This window comes from Camelus ferus, chromosome 1, assembly GCF_009834535.1.
Source record: "Camelus ferus isolate YT-003-E chromosome 1, BCGSAC_Cfer_1.0, whole genome shotgun sequence".
In the NCBI taxonomy this organism is placed as follows: domain Eukaryota; kingdom Metazoa; phylum Chordata; class Mammalia; order Artiodactyla; family Camelidae; genus Camelus; species Camelus ferus.
Window position 1 is genome coordinate 59,261,497 of NC_045696.1, and position 16,379 is coordinate 59,277,875.

At 47.4% G+C, this 16,379-nt stretch overlaps 1 protein-coding gene across 17 annotated transcripts in view; it reads left to right on the top strand.

Moving 5' to 3' along the window:
* Positions 1–44: 44 nt before the first annotated feature.
* The window catches only part of KALRN (kalirin RhoGEF kinase), a 616,045-nt gene continuing 599,710 nt past the window's right edge, over positions 45–16,379 (top strand). For 6 of the 17 annotated variants that reach the window (XM_032480571.1, XM_032480620.1, XM_032480579.1 and 3 more), the window contains exon 1: positions 72–885. In XM_032480571.1, the coding sequence (XP_032336462.1) occupies positions 813–885 (73 nt within the window). In that variant the 5' untranslated portion in view covers positions 72–812. Of the gene's footprint in view, positions 886–16,379 lie in introns of all 17 variants that reach the window. The other 11 variants (XM_032480687.1, XM_032480702.1, XM_032480718.1 and 8 more) reach the window with 5 other exon arrangements.

Here is a 16,379-nt window from a genome sequence, read left to right on the forward strand (position 1 = left end):
GCCCGGGACTCGCCCGGCGGCCCCGCCCCCTCCCCGGCCGCCTCCTTCGCCGGGGCTTTTCCTGCGGGGTTCAGGAAGCCGGCCTAGCGTAACCGCGAACAATAGCTCGGGGCCCGAGCTTGGCTCCCGGAGAGACCGGCGCGGGGCGGCGCGGGAGAGAGGCGTCCGCGCCGCCGGGGGCTCTCGGCGAGCCCCCGGCCCGGGCCGGAGCTTCTGTTGAGCTCAGCGCTGCCCGGGTCATTGTTGGCCGGGACTGAGGAGCGGGAGCCGTGGGAGGAGCTGCGAGGCGGCGGCGCTGGCGGAGCCAGAGGGGGAGCTAGAGAGCGAGCGAGGGAGGGAGGCAGGGAGCGAGCGGGCGAGCGAGCGAGGGAGGGAGGAGGTAGAGAGACAGGGAGGGTGGGAGGGAGGAGGAAAAATAAAGAGGAGAGCCGAGCAGGGCTGAACAATAGAGACAGGCAGACGGGCGAGGAGGAGAGCCAGCTGCTTCTTCTAGGGGAGAGCGGGCGCCCAGGCAGCCCAGACCCCGGCCCCGGCCAGACCGCAGGCGGCCAGCGCCCCGGGGGAAGGGGGACCATGGGGGAGCCAACGGCAGGCGCCCCCAGCCCGTCTCGCGCCTCCGCCTGAGGTAGCCTCGGCGTCCTCTGCCCCAGCCCCGCCGCCCCGGCCGCCCGCCCTCGAAGCCCGGTGTCCGCCGGGTTTGCGGCCGCGGCCGCGGCCGCTGCGTCCCGCGCCCTCCGCCCACCAGGCGCCAAGCAGCCCTTGGCCCCAGGCTTCGCCAGCCCCCGGCTGCCCGCGGACGCCCTCCCCCAGTCATGAACCCCCCGGAGGGGGCAGCGGAGGAAGGAGGAGCCGCCGACTCGGACGTGGACGCCTTTTTCCGGACAGGTAAGCTGGGCAGGGCGCGGGGGCCGGGGAGGGGGGCTGCTGCCCTGGACGCGGCGTCTTGGACAAGTTTGGGGAAGGAGGGCTGTTGCTGGGGTGTGCGTGTTGGGGGGCAGTCCCCCTCGTCGTCGGGGCTGGAGTTGCCGAGATTCTTGTTGTTATGGCAATACTGGTCGCGTTTGGGGGAGGAGTGGGGGCTGGGAGCTCGGCGCCCCTCGGCGTTCACCCCACTTGCAGGAGTCTGTGTTGGGGAGGCGGGAGGCGGTCCCCTCGGGCTGCCTTCTCCCGGAGCGCGGGGATGGGGCGATGTTGGATCACTTTGCAGCGTGCGGCTACCGGCGTCCCCCGCCCCTCCCTCGGCTCCCCCCTTCCCCCAGCCCCTGTCAGCCGGGCTCCGGCCGCCCTGCGCTGGCACCCTTTCTCGGGCCGGCGGCCCCGGGCTCTGCTGTGCAGAGGGGCAGCGGGGACCGGGAGTCGTGTAGGCTGCAGACTGACAGTCAGGAGCGGAGCGGACCGAGGACGGTCGTGCTTGGTGTGTGTGGGGAGCCAGCGCCTCAGACTTGAGAGGCAGACCTGGCTGGGAGGGCGGTGGGCGCCTGGGACCTCCTCCTTGTCCTCCTCTCCTCCAGTTTTGGGAACGGATGAGCTTTTTTTTTTTTTTAAATAAGAATCACTCATTCCTGGAAGTGTGAGTTAGCGTCCCCCTCATACACACCCACTGAATCTTTGCTTGCCTGTGGTATGTGGAGCACCCCCCATATCTGTCTTTCCAGCTGTTCTCGGCTCCTGCCTCCTCCCAGACCCAGGTTCTAGAACTCCTCATGTTCCTTGGCTACACAGTCCCTTTCCCAGAGCGGACACCGACCACCCTCATCTCCCACCACCTGTGGCCCTGTTTCACTGATGACCAGGGATTCTCTATCTCCCCTTTACCTGTGGCTTTCACCAACTCGGTAGATAGAGCTCCCCATCTTCCATGTCTGGAACCATTTTGTCTGGAATTTTTGTCCCAAGGAATCCAGTAAGTTATGGGGACCCTGGGCATCTGCCCTCTTTCTGTGAGTTGGATCAGAGGACATGAACTGGTAGGGGTCGAGGACCAGGTTAGCTCTGAAGACTCCCAGCGCACCCATCTGCTTCCTAGCCTCATTGCCTTGTCCTGGAGGTCATCTAACGGAAGGGGTGGGGTGCTTTGTTGGGGAGACTTGTGGCTTTAGAAGTGACGTCTTGGTTGGCCATATGTTCATTTTCTAATTGGTCTGAAGAGAAAAGAGCAGGAGGACAGAAAAGAAGCTGAAGCCAGGGCCTGGAGAAAGCAAAGGGAGCCCTTGTTATCCTATCCTGCTTCCCAGGGCTCAGCCTTGCTTCTCCCTCTTCCTTTTTCCCAGACGTGTGGTCCAATATACACCCTGCGCCCCCCACCCCCAAACACACACACACACACACACACTCTCTCTCTCTCTCTCTCTCTCTCACACACACACACACACACACACTCTCTCTCTCTCTCTCTCTCTCTCTCTCTCTCTCTCTCTCTCTTTCTCTCTCTCTCTCTGCCTAGGAACCAAAGCATGGATTCTAAAGAGGTGCCTGCCCTGAGTTTATCACCTTAGTTTATAATCAAGGGGAGAGGTTCTGGGGGCTAAGAGATACCTGGAAACACTCACCAGCATGTCTTCCCTGACTCCCCCCCCCCCCCCCCACCTTGGCTCCCGTCTGGCACAAAAGTCTCCCTTTTCTTAGCTCTGGGGAAAACTCTTGAAGTGTGAGCTTTCCCACCTTCCCTTTCTGGACCCACTTTCATCTTTTGGCCTCCACTCCTCCTCTCTCTTTCCTACCATCCGAACACTGATTCCTGTGCATTCTCTGTCCCAGGCCCTTGGAGCAGATCTCACTTTCTGGAGGCTTGCTAATTTCTGATAAATGAATTCACACAGTGTTAATGGTGTTAATAGCCTCTAATGGTCCAATGTGTTACTTTTCCCAGGGCCTTTCAAAACACATCGTGGGGCTTACATTGTCTAGCTCTGGCTCAAATCACAGAGTAAATAGCAGACTGGGTCTGTCTCCTGTGGAATCCTGTTGGGGATATTCTCCTTCCTCCTCAGGCAGCCTTGTTGGTGAGGGGGAGGCTAGGTCTGATGTGCACTTAAAATCAGAGAAGGGTGAAATCTTCAGTACATAAGGCTGGAAATGACTGATGACCTGTAATAAGTTGTAAGAGGGGGTGCAGGCTGCCTGTGGTAGGGTCTGGGACCACCACCCACCCTGAATGGCCTTCTGTGCTCTACTTCCTGAACTTACCCCCTTCTAGTCTCTAGCTTGGGCTCTTGCTGGGGATTCTTAAGCCTGGAAAAGCCCGTATTTCCTAACTGTCTCCCTTCGGATTCCCCATCTTTATGGAACACAACACTACACCTGGTAGGCTGGACAAATGATAAATTGATGTAGTTGAACAACTGAGAAAGCTTTGAACACATTTTCAAAGATGCTAGTGCCAGGATTACCCCCTACTATCTGGTGGAAAATTTTACACACACAAAGACCAGATTGGCAATTGCATTGTCAAAACCCTGGCATACTCTGCCTCTAATTAGGCATGTTTCGAATAATTCTGTCATTTTGGTTCCTTACTTATCCTCTTCTGATTATTTTGGTATTTCAGATCTTTTGACCACTGATTAAGCTGGATTCCCTAAATCTTGCTTCCCCTGCATGCACATGGACAGACAGACAGACAGACAGACACACACACACACACACACACACACCCCAGACCATTATTTTTATAGATGTATCGTCTTGGAATTTTCTGGTCCAAGCCTGAGGAAGTGTGTCACAATAATTTTATTGATTATGGTTATGAGGCAGAGAAGGGGAAATATGGGAACCCAGAACTGGGACTAGAAATCAGTTGGAGTAGAAAACCAACCAGGACTTTTCAGTTCCTACTAGGAGCCTTCTGCTGTCCAGGGTGCTGTGGGATACAAAAGAAATATTCAAAGTCGTCTCTACCCGTGAAGAACTTTTAAAAGAGGATTTACAATTACTGCTCAATTATAGATTAATTAATTGCTGAACATTACGGTGCTATAAGATAAAAAGTTGGCAGAACTACAGAGGGTAGAACTGACAATAGCCCTTGAAGGGGAGATGGAGGTTGGGAGGAGAAGCGTAGGCAAAAGCCCAGGGAGGTAGAGGCATTGACTTTGAGTATCCCCAGGGGATGGAGGGTGAGGTGTAGGGTAGGGAGGAATGGGAAACTGGGTTGGGAGAGTAGGGCAAGGCCAGATAGGGAGAATCTTGGAAGCCTAAGAGATGAGTTTAGATTTGATTCAGGATTGGTAGGGAGTCATTTTAGGTTCTTGAGCAAGGGCACATCCTGAAGAAAGTGGTAGTTGGAAAGGTTAATCTGGGGGTCATATGACAGGTGAAGTGGAGAAGAGAGAAAGAATCCAGGGAGATGCAAAAGTGATCCAGAACTGATGGCAAGGGGCTTGGTCTGGGTTGATGGCAGAAAGAGGAAGTCAGGGACCACTCTGGGAGACTTTTCAAAGGCAGAAATGTGGGAGTTTGTTGACAAACTAGTTGTAGGGGGGAAAGAAAATTATGCTCGGAAGGACACGGGAATAGCTGGGTTGAAAGCATAGATGACCAAGTGTCCTGAATGACGCACTCTGGTTTAAGACAGGAGCTGGTTTTGCAGCGCAGATAATGCTGTTAGCTTTGGACATGGAAAATTAGAAGTGATTGAGGAGCATCCAGGTGGAAGTGTTTTGCAGGTGATGTGGGACTTAGGAACACAGGCAGGGGGTGAGGGCTTGTGGTGAGGGCTTGGAAACCATCTGTAGCAAGGCTGGCTACAGCTGAAGTTTTGTGAACGCTTCAGTTCTCAGAGGGAGGGGGTGAAGGAAAGAGGAAAGGGCTAAAGTTAGACATTGGGGGAGAACCCTTATCTAGGAAGTGGCAGCAAAGGAGACTTGATCTCGGAGACCCCGGGGAGTTGGTGTGGGTTCTGATGTGATGACAGGCTGCAGACAGGTTGAACAGGAGGAGACTGGCTAAGTGTCACTGAATGTGATAAAAAGAAGGCCACCTGTGAGGTCTTGGAGCACATTATTTGAAGATGCATTCAGAGTAGGAACTTGGGGTGGTGGGTAGACACTGTTTACTTGCAGAATTTACCAGTGAAAGGAAAAAGAGATAGGGAGCTAGTCAGAAGGGATGTTAGTATCAAGAAAAGGAGTTTTTATTTTTTTGTCAAAGAGTCAGAGCAGGTTTGGAAGTGGAAGGGACAGAGCCTGTGGGCAGGGAGGACTAAGATGCAAGATTGATGGTTGAGTTAGATAGTTGCAGAGGTGGGACAAGAGCAGGTTCACTAAAAGAAGTAAATGCGTGGCTTTGATGAGTGGAGGAGAAGCCTCTTTCTTTAAAACTCAAAGGAAAAAAATGAAGGCGAAGTTTAATGAGACTGTTGTGGAAGTATCTTCTACCTCTGTCTTTCTGTTGAGCATTCAGAGTAGGAACTTGGGGTGGTCCTGTGAGTCTATAGACATCTCTAACTGGAGTGTTGGCTGTTACCTGAATTTTGGTCCTCCTCAAACTCAATTCTGCCTTTTCAAGTCCCTAAACCAGCCTCTCCTCTTGCCTTCCTTAATTCTGTAAGTGGCATCTTCCCTCTCCTAGTCGTGATATTTAAAACCTTGGTATTGTCTCCGAGGAATCTCTCTCTTCTAACAAACCTGACTGAATTATCTTTCATAGTTAGCTCATGGTATTCATCCACAGGGCCTCTGGCCTTGGCCAGGAGACCCAGCATGTGGCCCATGGACCCCTTTAGTGGCCTTCATTCTTGGTCCTGGGATCCTGCTCTCTCATGCCCACTCCAAATTGGCATTTGCAGACAGATCGCACTTTGTAGATTGTACTAATTTAATTGCACCTGGTTTATGAACCTACAGTGACTCCCTCCTTCAGGGTCAAGTCTGTACTTCACACAGACTCCAGCCAGGCTGCTCTTCTCACCAGCCAAGGGTGCTTTGACTCATGTTCTACTCCTGCACCCCCACTCTACGAATGCAACTCATTCTCCAAGGTGTGAGCCCCACATTCTTCTGGAAGCTTTCATAGCTCACCAGACCAGCTCTCTCCTCTGAATTGCTGAAACACTCACTTGTCTACACTCATTTTCTCACTTCAGCAGAGGTATTGTTTTTAGCCCTTTCATACAATGAAGTTATTTGTTCTTTAAGAGATCTTTTAAAAAGCTTGTGATTCGTCAAAGCCAAACCAAAACAAACCATCTCCCCCCAGTATAGATAAAGCAAACATGGCAAAATATAAGCAGTTGCTGAATCTAGGTGGTGATATATCGGTATTCACTGTACAGTTCTTTAAACTTTTCTCTCAGATGACAACCCCATTCCACCCATACAGGGACCTGGACATTATCAGGTCTAGACCATAGAGAAGGGAGATTTTGAGGTGACAACCTATGTTGGTGTACAGTTCTTTGGGTAACAATCCCCACTCTGTCTGTGCATTGCCAGGCACCTAAAAAGAGAAGGGTCTCTTGCCTCCTGAGCTCTCTTTTGCAGCAAAGGAAAACACCACTTTTTGATGTTGTGCTTAATGCTCCAGGATGTAAACATGGTGCTTAAGTCAGTGTTTACCTTTCTTTCTTGATTCTCCTCTACTTCCCCCATTATGATTTGGGCTTTTGGTCACATCATCTTCCAGGAACTTCTTGGGGAGTATTGAGAGGACTTTGTTGTTCTGAAGAGGGAATGCTGTTAATATTTCTAATATTGCATTTATTTGGCTATTTCTACCTTAAGTACTTTAGAACATATCAGTGACATCCAGGTGCACCTTCATAAGATTTGGGAGGCTTTCCTTTATCCTTGGGTCACCAGTCATCAATAACTCAATTACTAGCACATTCTGTCCAACTATATTTGATAATCCTTTGGGGAATGGAAGCGGTATTGGAATAAACTGAAGCTACGGAAAGAAATTAAGTGAGATGTAAAAAAAATATATTCCTGACTGTCGATATCAATAAAACCTGAGAACGGATGGACTAGAGGTCCTTTTTAGATGTTGGAGAATGAACGCTTTTACTTCTCCAAGTTCTTTCTGGTTTAGAACTTGGTAATTTATTTCTGACGGTAGGCAGTATGGTATAGTCTAGTGGTCTTAACTGGAGGCAGTTTTGTCCTCCAGGAAATATTTGGCAATGTCTGGAGAATTTTTTTGGTTGTCACAGCTCAGGGAAGGGGGTTGGTGCTGGCATCTAGTGCACAGAGGTCTAGGGTGCTTCTAAGCATCTTATAATGCACAAGACAGTAAAGAATTATCCAGCCCCCAAATGTTGGTGGTCTGAGGCTAAGAAATCCTGGTATAGCCAGAAGATCATGGGCTTTGGGTCAGACAGGCTCAGTAATAATCAGGGGCAGAATCTTGGGTAAATTATTTAATCTCTGTCATCCTCAGTCTTCTGCAAAGTGGGACCAAGAATGCTTGTTTCACAGGTTGAGAGGATTAAATAGGAAGAAAAAGGTGTAAAAAATATCTAGTGGTTTCTGACACACATTAGGAGCACAAGAAATCTTGGCTGTTCCTGTTGTGTTCATTTTTACCTGAATGCGATGGCACAGAGGCTGAGGGAATCTCCGAAGGGTAGTGCAGGGCTTTTGACGAGGAGTGGGAGAGGGCGCTGGAGAGGCATCACGTCGGAGTGCAGGAGCCTGGGTGGAATCAGAAGGCGAGGGTTTGGGCCTCAGCTCTTTTCCATTCTTTCATTTAATCATTTGTTTGACAAATATTTATTGAGTGCCTAGTGCAGCCGTGTACTCTGCTATGGGAGTGTATAAAATCATTGCAAGAAAGACTACAGAGCAGGAATATAATTACTATACCCCCCTCAGGGAGCACTTGGATTTAAGCGGGGAAGGAAGGGAGAAAAAGCCTGTGAAAGAGGCAGAGAAGATCACGCAAGGGAGCAAGAGGTGAACCCCCACCTTTGCTCTCTACTTATCTGAACGACTTGGGCAAATGAGTAACATCTGTGTAAGATGAGGATAACCTCCCCCGCTCCAAACACACACACTCCCCAGTTCCCTTACCAGGCTGTTGAGAGACTCAAATAAGATACTGAATGTGAAAGGTCTTTGTAAGTTGTACCATTCTATCCAAATATGTATAGATAGTTCCTTCCATATTGAACATTCTATTACTCTAAGTACCTCTTCTGACAAATATTATCTTGTTTAATCTGACCTCCATGGGACCTTTTCCAATCCTTCTCAATTTGGTTTCCCAAGGGGACTGGATGAGGCACCCTCCTTACAATAGATCAGGGCACTCTTGTTCTCTCCTCTTCCACAAAGGTGTAAAAATGCCAGCCCCCCAGGCCCTGGGCCACGTGTCCCCATGCCATCTGGAGGAGACCAGTGAGGATGGAGTTCTTGCTTCCGCTGAGCCTCAGGTGGGTACAGAGAACCAGTCCCTTCCTTCCTCTCTGCCTGCGTGCAGTTTAGACTTCTTCTGCCTCTCCTTTGAGTGTGAATGACTGGCAGCAGAATAACTAGGAAATGATTGGCAGCCATAGAGTTGTTGGATCAATAGAGCTGCTTGAAATCGTGTCTGCCGAAGAGTGAAGGAACAGAAAGAATTAGCTGAGAGGACAGAGGAATTAATTCAGGGAGGTAAAGAAGAAACTGTTGGAGAATTAGCATCATCTCCTCCCCTTCTGTCCCATAGTATTATTAGAAGGGAGCTAGAAGTTAGCTAGAAAACAGATAACGAGACATAGACAAGTAGGAGAGTGAAAAGTGACAAATGAATTGTTCTCAAGGAAGCCGTTCCTTCTTGAGCTGAGACTTGAAGGGTGGGTAAGATTTGGATGGGGAAGACAGAAAGTGTTGGAACAGTGTTAGAAAAATGTGCGACCATCCATGGCATATATAGAGCAGTAAGTGGTCCAGTTTATGTGGCTTAGAGGATGCAGGTGGAGGATCAATGGGAGATAAAACTCAGAAGGGGATGGGGACCAAGTTGATTGCTTCATTTATCAAACATTTATTGGACTTCTCGATAATATAGGGCTTTAAATGGCAGGCCAAAGAGTTTGGCCTTTCTGCAGTTTGCTTTCAGGAGCCACTAAACATTTCTGAATGGGGTGGTGACACGATCAGGAAGATAAATCTGGCAGCCCTGCAGAGGGTGGATTGCAAGGGGGGAGGAACTGCTGGCCAGGGCTGGACTGGAAGACGACTTGATAGGTTAGGAGCGTCTGAACTTGGGATGCCACAGTGGAAATAGGGAGGAGGGGGTGGATGTGAGGGAGCGTGTGGAATGTAGAGTCTGTAGGACTTTGTAAGTTGGATGGAGAGGTGTTAAGGAAGAGGCAGGACTCAAAGATTGCTCCAAAGCTTAGAGCCTGGGTGAGGATGGAAGTACCATAAATGAAAATCGGGAGTTAAGGAAGAGGAGGAGAGGCTGTGGGGAGGCAGGAGGAAAGAAAGGATTTGGGAATTTACTTTGGGGACATGTTGCTTTTCAGGTGTCAGTGAAATAGCTTAAGGAGGTGTTGATTCAGTAGGTGGATAATGAAGGGAGTCTGGTGCTTTGGAGGGAGGCCAGAGACGAAAATATAGATTTGGGAGATATCCATAAGAAGTTGTGGCTGGAGCTATCAGAATAGATGAGATAATAAATGAAATGCATACACAGACTTAAGGGCAGAGGGCCAAGGACAGAGCTGTAGACTCCAGTGAAGGGCTGGAGGGGAACCAGGAGAGAGCAGGGCTGGGAAGCGGTCGGATCATCAGCAGAGACTGTGCTGCAGAGAGACTGAGGGAGAAGGGGGCTGAGCACACCTCTGGGTTCTGGAAATTGGGAGATCACTGGTAACCTTTGAAATAACAGTTTGAATTGTGTATGGGAGGTGGAATTCGAATTTCAAGGGGAATAGGGAGTGAGTGGATGGGGAGGAAGTGGTGGGAGTGCATATAGATGACTCTTTGGAAAGGTTTGGCTGTGAAGGAAAGGTTAAAAATAGTAAGGTAGTTGGAGATGGGTAGCAGAGTTGAGGGGAGGCTTTTTTTAGGTAGAGAAGATATGTGAATACCTAGGGGTGGGTAGGAGGGAGAAGGCAGGCAAGGGGAAGGGAATGAATATTTAGAAAAGAGAGGAGCAATTGGAGGAGGAAGATCCTGGATAAGCCTGTAGGGGTGGATCTCAAGGTTAGCTTAGGGGTGAGCCTTGGGCTAGAGGAGGAGACTGGGGGAAGGCAGACTTCAGTAAAGTTTGGCTGAGGGCATAATGTGCTGATCAACAGCCCCAGCAGAGAGAGCGTCACCTGGCTTGAAGACTCAGGGGCTTGTGGTACCATGCTTGGGGAGGGTAGTGCAAGCTGAGGCCAGCTGTGAAATGGGTGAGCTGGGTTGGTGTGGCTCTGAAAGGCTTCTTTGGCAGAGAAGCTAGAAAGCAAGGCTGGGAGGTCCCAAAATAGCAATCTTTTTATAAGTGCTGGTGGCTTCTTTTTGCAGGCTGAGGTGGGATTTGCTCCAGGCTATAGTGGGGTCTACAGAATCACTTCCTACAGAGTGTGAGTCAGAAAAGCAAGTTGAGGGGTAGGTGGAGGGTGAGTGAGGATAGGACAGAAGGAGGACTCAGGCAGGAAGGTGTCAGGGCAGCCTCCTGAGAAGGGGTCCATGCCTGGCCACTGGGTGCTGTCTCCTGTCAGGGATGGACCTGCTCTTGAATTTCCAGTTTCTTTAATGCCTCTAGAAGTTCTAAAAGAAAGAGGAAGCGGAGTAGGGGTCTTGGAAGAACCTCTTGCCCATTTTTCTCCATGAAGAGGAACCCTTCATACCAGAGGGAAGATGCCAATGAGTACACTCATTCCTTTGTCCCCAAAGGGGCAAACCCAAGGACTGTCGTCAAGTGAGGAGTCTTACGTGGCCCTCTAGGGGGATGGGGAGTAGGAATCTAGGGGCTACTATTACCACAAGGTGGGCTTTAGGGGACTGGGTTTATATTTCCTGGAGTAGGAGGAGGTGGGAGTTTCCTGAGGTATGGCTCAGTTCCAGAATCATGGAGTCTTAGAACAGGAACTTACTGGCCATGTGACCTTGTGCAAGGTACAGCCTCTTTGAGCTTCAGTTTTCTCATGTCTAAAATGGGTAAAAAAAAAATCCTTACTTATCAGGATTGCTTGATGTTTGTAGATACATATTGTGATAGTTACATTCACGTTATAAATAGTAATAGAAATGGGATTATATTACTAGTAATAGAATAGTCATATTCTATTACTAGTATAACTGTATTACATATATAATCATATTACTAGTTGCATTTTACAAATTATGAAAATTATGCTTCAGTAGTTTCCTTCTTCCTCTCCCCTCCTCTGTGATGCCCTCCCCATCTTCCCTTCCTTCCTTCCTTCCTCCCTCCCTCCCCTCCTCTCCATCTTCTCTCCCTCCCTCCCTTCCTCCCTCCCTTCCTTCTGCATAGATAGGTAGGGGTATTATTTCTAAGCTTTCAGTTACAGTTATTCCAGAGCATGGCAGGCAGAGACTGGGAATGTGTCTAAACCCCCTGCCTTTTACACTCTTACCCTGCAGCCCAGGGACAATGGCCATCTATGGGGAATGGGGGTGGGGAACACAGGATTCAGTTGGCAGCTGGACAGTGGGCCTAGAGGGAGACCCAGGAGACTGGCAGATGGTTAATTGGATGTGACAAAAGGGGGCAGGGAGGAGGGGTCTGGGGCTCCTGGGGGATTCCTGTCTCTGACTTCTTACTGTCCTGGAAAGGAGATTGTGGGGAAAGGGAGGAGTATCTCTGGGAGCAGTTGGGGAAGAAGATTGGCAGGATTCCATGCTGGGTATGTGGCCTTGGAAGGACAGAATGCCATTAAGAATGATGCCTCAGCTTTAATTTGTGGGGGAGGTGCAAGATATTGTCTCTTCTCTGTACCCCAGTCCATTGGCACATAACAGGCTCAAATTCTTGGATATAAAAAGAATGCTTAACCAACTATTGGAACAGTGTAATTTTCTAGTCATTCTTCATGATCCTAACCACTGAATTTGACAGCTAAATATTGTGATTACTTTTGATGAGAACTGGACAAAGTCTGATCAGTTTCGGTAGGGCACTAGATTTCAGTGAGTGGATCTCTTCATTTATTCTTGCATTCATTCATTCGAGTGTCAAACACCAGCTGTGCACCTAATAAGTGCCAGGCACTGGGGCTACAAAAACAAGTTAGAAATCAAATCATCTTTCCCACATGGAGGGTAATGGTCTAGTGGGGTTGTCTGACACATAAACAAATGATTGCAAGGTAGTACAAGTGCCATAAAGAGGACTGCAGGCTGAACATTGAGAACATAGGGGAAGCATCAACAACCTCCCCGGATGGGTGTGGGGAGGATTCACTGAAGAGGGGATGCTTATGCCGAGCTAGATCAGGAGGTAGTGAAAATCAAGATGGACCACTGTTCAAGAAGCTTGGCAGTAAAAGTAAGGAGAATAATAAAATGACAATTGAAGAGGTATTTTTCTAAGTAATCTTCTGTTCTTTGATCATAGGTGTGATCTGTTTGTGAGCTTTCAGTGAGCTGTAGGCTTACGTGCAATTTTATACATGCAAATGATACTTCAATAAAAATTTTTAAAGGTTATCAAGTCCAGTGAAGTTTTTTTTTTTTTTCAAGAGAGAAAAATCTTTGAATGTTTGAAAAAATCATGAGAGGAGACAGTGATAGCTGCTGAAAGTGATAGAAAGTGGTACATATGTCGGTAGGGTACTAGGGTGGGCACTAGATTCCTCAAAAGTCAGAAAAGGATGAGATTCCCAGGCAAAGAGGTTACCTCTGGGATGGAGAGACACTTTTCCTCTATGGCTATGGGAAAAGACCAGGTGGTTTTCAGGTCAAGTGTACAGGTCAGATGTTAGAGCTCTTATTAAGCTTATTAAGAAGACTGACCTCAGTTTTCTCTGTGAATGGGAGCCACGGTCATCTGAAGAACTGAGAAGGTGCTGAGAGCCTGTGAAGAAAGGGGATGGATTGGATCCATTCTCTGAAGAGTGAGTGAGAATTGCATTAAAGAATGACCTGTCCATTTGAGTTCAGAATGGGCCAGGTGTGCAGACTTCTGCATTTTGCTCAGCCCTGGAGTCTCTGGAGTAGAGGTGAAAACAGGACTCTTGAGTCCTTGGGTAGTGACTTGGACAAGAGATGTCCAAGGTGGTGGACAGACTTGTTTGGACACTAGTCTCTTTCCAGAACCTTACTGAACATTGATGACTCCAAAGACTTTTGGAAGCCCTACCTTAGAAAATGGTCATGTCTGGTTTTCCCAAGTAGGCTGTACTCATCTTTTGTTTTGGACTTGTCTGTCTTCTTCCCAATATCCAATTCAATGCCTTGCAGATAATACTTGCTTGATTAGAATTTGTTGACTTAATTTTTTTTAAAAGAGCTGTTTATTGGTATGTAGGTCATTTGGGAGTTTTATAATGAATTGTTGTGCTACGGAAATGAATCTTTTTTGTGGACAAGCAATTCTACCTTAAACAAAAAGACCTATGAGATAAATATTTACTGTGGAATATAATGAACAATTCTTGTTGACTCTGGATTAATTAGAGGGGACCTTTTATTGCTTGCTTACAAATGTTCGTATATTTCATAGGCACTGGAAAACTAAAGAAGCATATAGGGAAGTTCAAACATACAGATGGACCAACTGATCGATACTGACTGAGTGTCTGCCGTGTGCCCAGTATTATGCCGGGTCCAGATACTAAGGGGGCTGCTAAAGATTGGTAACAAATGGTCCTTGTCCCTGAAGAGTTTATGGTCTTGTTTGGTTGTGGGGAGACTGATACAGGAAAAAATGGCTAACTGGAGGTCATTCAGAAAGGGAATTTCACTCATTCTTTGATTCATTTAATATGTATGTATTGTCTATAAGGTAAAAGATAATTTAAGTAGTAAATAAGGTTTCATTTAGAGAAATTTGATTTTCAGTATACTTTCATAAAACATTTATTTTTTTGTCCTAAAGTTATTTTTTATTATAAAAATAACGCTGGCTCACTATAGAGCATTTGGAAAATGAGATGAAGTATAAAGGATAGAAACACCACTGTAATCCCATCATCCAGAGAGAACCCCTGTTTGTTAATTTGAGAGCTTCTGGTCTTGTTTCCTGTGTGTGTACTCTTTCCCTTGATCCAGGTTTGCTTTTTGATCACTGAATTAAATTAAAAAACAAATGGGAGGCCAGACATTTTCCTAAATGAAGTCATTTTTCCCTAATTAGTTGAAATGTATGAAGGGGAGAGTATAGCTCAGTGGTAGAGCATATGCTTGCTACCACTAGTATGGTAGCATGTACAAGGTCCTGAGTTCAATCCCCAGTACCTCCATTAAAAATAAACAGATAATAAACCTAATTACACCCCCCAAAATAAAAAAAATTAAATATGTGATATATCAGTATATGCCTATCTATTGAACAAAGCCAATTCCACCTTTACGTGGGGATGATATAAGACAGAAGATCCGTTGGATGTTTGGAGGAGTAAAGGCATTGACACTTGCTGTTGTCAAAAATAGTCACACAGAAGTACAGGATCTGTGGTTAAAAGTAAATGCTCTCTCTCCCTCCACCTCCATAAAGTTGATAAACTCAACAGACGTATGTACCTGTTAAATATACAAGTGTGTGTTTATACAAATGCATGGCTTTCTTTCATATTTTAACGAAAAGAGAATTATGCTATATCTGTTATTCTGCAGTTTGCTTTTATCACTTTCTAACCATGGACGTTTTTCCATGTTAGGACATATGTTCCATCTCATTTGTTTTAAGAGTCGTGTTACATTCTGTCGTGTGAATGTGCCATTTTGTATTTAACCATACTCCTAATGATGGACATTTATAACCCACCTTTTCTGTGGACCAGTGTTTGTTCTGGGACATTATTTAGTCCAAAGTGTAGCATGAAAGGTTACCCATTACTGGATCATTTTCAAAGGTGACTGTGGGACAACTGCAGGATCAGGATATTTCTTCTGCTTTTATCCTCCAGAGAGAGGGAGAGAAGCCAGTCCTGGCTAACTTTCTGTATAATGTTTACGGACACTTTTTAAAATGACATTTAAATAAATGGTAGAGACCATTCTTGGCTTCTTTTGCTGTGTGCCTTTAAGTGACTTAGGAGGCAGATTTACAGTCACAATTAGCCAAAAAAAGCCACATGTGTTTTGTGGGCTTGAGTGAAAGTTAATTCCAATACCACAGGTATGGAAGTGCTTTAGGTTGTGTGCAAAAGCCATAGTCTGTGTTTGGCTAGAAGAATCCAAGGATGTGATTCGGGAGACCCTGGTTTCCAATTCTACCCACCACTGATTATCTCTGTGACTTGGCCAAGCCAGTTAAAAATGTCTGTTTTTACAGATGGGACCTGTCTTTCTTCATCTGAAGAGAGAGGTAAACACACTTGCCCTGCCATACCTTATAGGAATAGTAGACGATAAAGTCAGATAATAGAAGGAGAATGCTTTGGACAAATAAAATTGCTGACTCAATAAAAAGAGTTTTTGTCTGCCGGCTTTCTCCGGGGTCTCCCTCGGTTTTGAGTGTGGTTGAAAGCTGAGCTAGGGGACTCAGAGGGGAGTGACAGCCACACCACGTTTGAGGACTGTACATTTTTTCATGTCTGGTAAGAAATTGGCAGTACTAGAGATAGAGTGAAACGTTTCATGATACGTTCCATTTGCTTTTGGAAAAGAGACAAGTGTGTGAGTGTGGAAGAGTGGCTCATCTAACTGCCCAGGGCGGCTGAGGATTTCTCTCCGATGGGTGACACTGAAGCTTGGTTGCACATTACTTATCATCCAGACATGCAAAGACAATGTCGCTTTAAAATTTTTCTAATGTGGAGCTAATCTTCCTCCACCCCAACTTGGCTAGTTTATAGTATGCCACTTTCCCCCTACTCCCCGGATCAGCTTTTTTGGATGACTGTTTCTTTCAGGTAAATTTCTCAGTAGCTCGGATTTTCTCCTGTTCTCCCACTTCTCTGGGTCTGGGTGTGTAGAGGTGTACCTGTGAGCTTGTGGGGATAGCGGTGGGGGCAGGGGAGACGGGTGCCATGGCATAATGGTTGAATTCCCCCCTGGTCTTTGCTTCATAGGGGCTAGTCTGGTCTGATCTGATCCCTGTACTGGTGTCTGCAAAGGTGTGGCTAGATGTGTCTTGCTTTTGCGGGGTCTTGTGCTGATATCCAACACTAACATTCATGTCCTGACTATTTGCCTACGGGGTCAAGGTCCCTGTACTTGGCAGCCTCCTCATCCTAACCCCAGGCCTCTGCCTGGTCCCTGGCTCTCTGAGCATCTCTCAGTACCATCATCAGGGAATGAAGAAATATGTGGATCCCTAGCTCACTCAGTGCCAACTGT